Raw genomic sequence first — 6,677 nt, 5'->3', positions numbered from 1 at the left:
TTCACTTCAGGGAATGGATAAGAACCAGTAGGTCAGCTTTCATGATTTTTCATTAATAGCCCATTATGTTGCTCGGCTATAAGAAGATGTGAGATAAGTTTAGAATACTTTTTAAATCCCATCTCTCGATATTGTTGCTGCAGGAGCATATTCGAGGCATGAAAAGCGGTGAAAGTTTTTTCCAACATATGATGATCAGTAATATTATCACCACATAACTTCAATTGGGAAATAATTCTGAACATAGTAGAATTATACTCACTGATAGATTTAAAATCTTGTAGCCTTAGATGAGTCCAATCATACCGTGCCCGTGGAAGAACGACCATCTTCAGGTGGTCATATCTATCTTTCAAATTATTCCACAGTATGACTGGATCTTTAACAGTAAGATATTCCATTTTCAGGCCCTCATCAAGGTGATGACGTAGGAATATCATTGCTTTGGCACGGTCTTGGTTTAATGTCTGATTTTTGTCTTTGATGGTGTCTGCCAGACCCATCGCATCAAGATGAATTTCAGCATCAAACACCCAAGATATGTAGCTTTTGTCTGATATATCCAGGGCTACAAATTCAAGTTTAGAAAAATTTGACATTATTTAGGAAAAGAAAGTTCTTACCTCAGATACTTTCAAAATATTTGCTCGAGATGGCAGAGTCTCGTGCTAATAACGTGTTATAAAATAAAGACTATAAAGTAAAGACAAGTATAGAGAGAAACTGATATATTATTCGAATTCAAACTAATGTACATAATGAACTGAAATCTCTTCTATTTATAGCAGAAAGGAAGCTGCTGTGTAAGCTGCTACGCAAGCTGCTGTGTAAGCTGCTACTACAAGCTGCTGTGTAAGCTGCTACGCAAGTTGTTGTGTAAGCTGCTACCGCAAGTTGCTGTGTAAGCTGCTACTATACCAGATATGGATAATCTTCTACTGAGAGCAATGTTTATCCATAACGGAGTACTGAATGGATAAGCTTATTATACTCGGTATGGATAATCTTCTACCTAGGGTAATATTTATCCATAACCGGTACCGAAGTGATAAGCTTTTTCAGGAAGCTTATTTCCAATAGAGTACTAAATAGATAAACATATTTACGGTGGAGTCCCATATGGATAAGCTTCTTCAGGAAGATTATTTACAACGGAGTACTAAATAAACATTTATAATATAATATATTTATAATACAGAGAAGTTATTAAGCCTTTAAATTAGAATTGGTTATATAGGAGAAGCCAAAAATGAAACAAAAAACAACTCCTTGTTTCACTAGAGTGTTCTCCAATTTAAGAATCAATATACAAAAAGTAAGTATTTTAATTAGAAGAAAAAAAGAAAAAAAAAAGTGTAGTGCAAGAATACAGGGCAGAGGGGCAGCACTTTCCTGAGTAAATAATAACCACAACTTTGATTTATTGAACTTTAAGGCCATCCCCCTGCACTTGGAAATAGTGGTCCTAATACTAATTTCTATTACTCACAACTTTTTATTTTGTGTAATACTAAAGATGAAAATTTTAAATGAAGAAGAATGATTAGTGAGGTGTTATATAATCGACTTAAACTTGTTTGAGAGCGTGATATAGCTGTCCTCGTTAAGTAGTTAACTTACACGCAAACTAAATCAACACGGGTTTGGAAAAGCTTTCTTTTCCAGTTCTGCAAGTTACAAAGCTTATATAGAAGAAGTTGTAGAAGAGCACCATCACGATTCAGGTCCCAACATATGGGGGATTAATTCAGCTACAAGGATCGCGAATCAAGGAAAGAGAAGAATAAGACTATAATTTGGAAGTTGCCCCCGACCGAGACCTAGATGGCAACCTAAGTGGTTATGATGATAAAGTGTCGGGATACTCTTAATGGTGTGAGATATTGAGAAAATCGTGACAGCCTGATTCAAAACGCACAATATTTAATAATATGTCAATATACATATAATCTATGTGTATATGCATGTATAAGCACCTCATATTTATTGGCATGCAGGAGCACCCTTAGCCGCATTGCTGTCACCAGCCGCTATGTGGCAGAAGCCAAAGTGTGAAATTATTCCTAGCTTTGTTATTTCTAAATAATGAGGTAATGCTGGGGTTTAGTATCTATCACACGTTTTTCCTCAACAAATTAATATTTTGTTCTTTTCTAATGCACATTAACTTAATCGCATTCAATATTTATACTAAATTATATTAATTTATAATTAAGAATTGATCTTCCAAATTTTTTAATCCGGTCGGAGCAGTTCTAATCTGTAAGGCAAAATCAGGAACTGGAATTATATTGTAATAGATGTAGCAACAAGAGGTAGAAAAATAGACTAAATAAATAGAGAGTTTAGCAAAAACAATGAATCTTGGTTCAATAATTCTTCTAAGTAAATTAGAAAAAGTAAACAAAGGAATGATATAAACTATTTGTGTATATCTCTTGTTGTCAAAATGATTAAATGTAAAAGAAACAAGACGGTGCAAATAAAAAAAAATGGGATTTTTACTTATCTATACCATATATCAAATCTTATTACCAAAAATGTTCATAATTTGTTATTTATCCGTGTAGTCCACACTTTTACTACAAATTATATACCAATCCAAAAATAGGTAGATTTTGCCATAAAAAAGCCCTAAAATGAGGCACAAGATCTGCGTGTGATTATGTCAACATCAAATTCGAATTGCTGCGTAATTCTCTCCTTCCTCAACGGAAAGAGATCTCTCTTCTCTCACTCAACTACAATTCTCAAAAAACGCAAGCTACTGAAGCTCCAGTAATCAAACGGAAAGGAGATTTTTGTTCTTCATCTTTATTTGTTCTTCCATATATTTTCCACCATTGATAGCCATTAAAAAGCTTGAAAGCTTTGAATTCAAATTTGGGTTTTCAAAAATCATTATTTGTTTGGATTGAGTGTTGTTGTAAATAATTCGGAATATGTTTAGGAGTTTATATCTCAATTTTGAGGGGTTTTGGTGAAGATTAGACTTGACTTTGACTGAATTTTAGATTGAAGCTCGAAGAAGAAGAAGAAGAAGAAGAAGAAGAAGAAGAAGAAGACGTATTTCCAGAAATTGTAGTTAAATTGTAGTTAAATTGTAGAATTGTAGATATATTGTAGATAAATTGTAGATAAATTGTAGATGAATTGTAGATTGGGAAGACTAAAACTTCTACAAATCTTCTACAATTATGTCGAAAATGCCAATTATGCTACAATTGAAATGAGAATTTGGATATTAAAATTCAATGTATCTATTTTGTAGATATCTTGTAGATAAATTGTAGATTATTTGTATTCTGATTGTAGATGCATTATTTTCTGTTTTCACAAATCCAAAACGACTAAAGCTTCTACAAAATCTTCTGCAAAAAAAAAGTCTACAATTTATCTACAATTTTTCTAATTTGACTACAAAATATCTACAAATTCTGGAAATATGTCTTCCTCATCTTCTTCTTCGAATTTCAATCGACTGTGTTAACCAGTAACCTTCAACCACTGTCCAAAAAAAAAATAGGTCAAAGAATTTCGAACTCTCTGCCATTATTATTTCCGGTGGGAATTCAAGCGGTTGGATCAAAGAATTTAAAATTTTCTTGTGAATCTGAAAATATAATATTCTTCGACGGTGGTGGGCAGTTGGGGATGATCAACGAGAGGAAGCATAAGGAGCATCGTGAGTTGTGTGTGTGTTGTGAACAGTTGAGATGAAAGGAAAGAGAAAGTGGGAAGATACAGTCCTATAATTATGCCTAATATAAATGAACCCTTAATTATATCCCTAATTTGAATTATGATATAGAAATGGTAATTTGGTATGCTTAAATGTAATAAACACAAACCTTAAACATTGAGGGTAATAAAATTTGATATATGGTATAGATAGGTAAAAATCCCATAAAAAAACTACTAAATTGGTTTACAGACTTCTAACGGGCAGCGACAATCTACAACTCTGTTTACTGATTCGATAGCACTCAGTAACTTTAACTCAACTCCTATATTTGTATCAAGAAATTCGACTTAATACGTACGAAATAAATTTATCTAAAATCATAAACTCAAAATTCTATCTTAATACGTACGAAATAAATTTATCTAAAATCATAAACTCAAAATTCTATCTCCAACCCTGCTAATGAGAAATCATATTTTGTTGAAATCTTAAGACAATTCATTTGTCCTAAGCAATTTCATTGGTCTCAAGAATCCCATTGAAGAAGATGTTCCCTTATTCTCTTCCAACAAATTGTTGGAGTTCAAATCCGAGGAGCAAGCCTCTTCATCCTGCATAATTAGTAGAGTATATATTAGTCCTAAAATTGTAAAGAGACGGATCCAACATATAAATTACGAATGCACAATGGAATATATGTAGATGCCGATCAACGACAGATGTAGCTTTTGAGCCATCAATTTAATTGAACCTAATATTCTTTTTGAAAGAAAACATAGTTATATATATATATAAAAAATCACAAAATCTTTTCTCAACTCATAATTTCAAAAGAGTATCGAGTAACTTTACAGGTTGAACCCATTAAGTTCAAATTCTGATTCCGTTATCAATTCAAGATTTAACTAGATGGATTCAATTTTTTATTGGTCCAACTGAACCCAATAATCTTTGACACACAGTGGCTGAGCCATATAGCTCCAACGGGTGTAAATGTCGCTGAAAAATTACACTGTTTTGATAGGTAAACTATTTTTTTTATGTATATATATCATGTATTGAACCCCTTTTTCATGTATTTACTTTTTTAAAATTTTGACTCTACTTGGCTTCATTATAAAAGAGCAACCCGGTGCACTAAACTTCCGCCGAGCCACAACAGGTTACTGTCTGTAAAAGACTATTTTCACGGCTTAAACCATGTAATTGATACAATATATAAATGTACGTTAAAACTTAATAAAATTATCAACAAGTATTATATTCGAAACTCATAATAAAAACTTAAAGGATGAACACATTAAATTGTAAATTTTGAAATAAGTGAATATATCACCTACCTCATAATGGAGGCAATCACTTTCCCTTAATCGCTTCTTCCACGGAGAAGAAACAGCCGCCGTGTCACCGCCGTCTCCGGCAGCTAAATCTCCATAACTGCCGGTAGAAGAAGAAGAAGAAATTGACGGAGAAGACGACAAAGGAACAACTTGATTCTCAGTATCTTCATTATCATCACCATATTCATCATCAAAATCACTCTCACTTTCATATTCTTCGTCTTCATCAGTTTCTGTTTCATAATTTTCTTCAACCCTTTCTTCATTTTGGTTCTGCAAATGAACGGCGGCGGCCGCCGAGGTATTTTCAAGACAAGAATTGCAGAGGGAAAGTGTAGGTGAAAGTTTTGAACCAGAAGCTGACCAAGGAGTTAGTGATTGACATGAATTACAAAGAAGATTTCTTGAATGTTTAGCTACAAGAAAATTAGCACAATGAACTTTTGTATCACAATCCCAACAAAGACTTGCTTGATCTGATTCACAATACATTCTTGCCTTGTTTTTCTCACACAACTCACAATTTTTCTTGTTCATATCTATTTTTTCCCCAAGAAAATAGGATAATAAGGATGACGTCTCAGTCTCGAATAAGTTGAGGTCCGCTTTTTCAAGAAAATAGGAGTAGTTGGGGGTTGAGTGAATTTGTTTTTCAAGAAAATGAATTAATAATAATTACGTTCCAGTTTTAAACATGTTGAGGTCGATCTCTTAAAAATACAGGAGCTTCAAGAAAATAGGAGTAATTGGAGGTTGAGTGATATAAATTTTCAAGAAAATGAAACTACAATAACGACATCTTAATCTCAAATAAGTTGAGTTCGATTCTTAAAAAATAGAGGAGCTTCAAGAAAATAGAAGTAATTGGGGGTTAGTGATTTGAGTTTTCAAGAAAAGAGAACAATAATAATTATGCCTCAATCTCGATCGATCTCTTCAAAAAAATAGGAAATTCAAGAAAATAGAAGTAATTAGGGGCTGAGTGATGTGAATTTTTAAGAAAATAAAACTACAGTAACGGCGCCTTAATCTCAAACAAGTTGAGTTCGATCTCTTAAAAAATACAGGAGCTTCAAGAAAATAGAAGTAATTGGGGGTTGAGTGATTTCAGTTTCGAAGAAAATAGAACAACAATAATTACGCCTCAATCTCGATCGATCAATCAAAAATATATGAGCTTCAAGAAAATAGGAGGAATATTTGAGGGTTGAGTGATTTGGGGTTTAATAATGTTTGAGGGGTTTAAAGTTTATGGAATTTGGATGGACAAAGCTGAAAATAGGGGATTGAAAGCGTGCAACTAGTAATCTTATATTATATTGGAAGAATTGTCTCTCCTATTTGGGAATGGGTCCCCTATTTTTTTTTCTTGTATATATTTCTATGGCTATTACACTTCTAGCAAGGTGCTACCTAGCTGCCTGCTGAAAATATTAAACAATCAAGTTGCATTTAATTTATATGCAAATATGTATTATTATTTTTATTAATTTGATATAAATACTCGCTATATATATATATATTTTTTTTTATTATTATTAATTCTTAAATATTAACAATGTAATACTATCCGACCATCTAAAAGATAGTACTCATCAATAATAAGTATAGGATAATAACTTGGAATTTCGATATGTTTTTTGTTACTATAA

At 32.5% G+C, this 6,677-nt stretch overlaps 1 protein-coding gene across 1 annotated transcript; it reads right to left on the bottom strand.

Annotated features, from left to right (window-relative positions):
* Nucleotides 1-3,883: 3,883 nt before the first annotated feature.
* Nucleotides 3,884-6,410, bottom strand: LOC107820983 (uncharacterized). Its single transcript, XM_016647357.2, has 2 exons — nt 5,026-6,410; nt 3,884-4,296 (listed from the first exon to the last, which is right to left on the bottom strand). Exons 1-2 carry the CDS (start codon nt 5,560-5,562, stop codon nt 4,174-4,176), a joined length of 660 nt encoding a protein of 219 aa, XP_016502843.1. The 5' UTR covers nt 5,563-6,410; the 3' UTR covers nt 3,884-4,173.
* Between the last annotated feature and the right edge of the window lie 267 nt (nt 6,411-6,677).

The sequence above is a fragment of the Nicotiana tabacum genome, chromosome 1 (assembly GCF_000715075.1).
Source record: "Nicotiana tabacum cultivar K326 chromosome 1, ASM71507v2, whole genome shotgun sequence".
Lineage (NCBI taxonomy): Eukaryota > Viridiplantae > Streptophyta > Magnoliopsida > Solanales > Solanaceae > Nicotiana > Nicotiana tabacum.
Note: the sequence above shows the minus strand (reverse complement) of the source record. Positions and strands in the feature narration are given on the sequence as shown.

Coding starts and splice junctions, on each gene's coding strand:
- LOC107820983 (XM_016647357.2), bottom strand. CDS start 5,562: ATGAACAAGAAAAATTGTGAGTTGTGTGAGAAAAACAAGGCAAGAATG. Junction 4,297..5,025: donor GTGATTGCCTCCATTATGAG/GTAGGTGATATA, acceptor CTAATTATGCAG/GATGAAGAGGCTTGCTCCTC.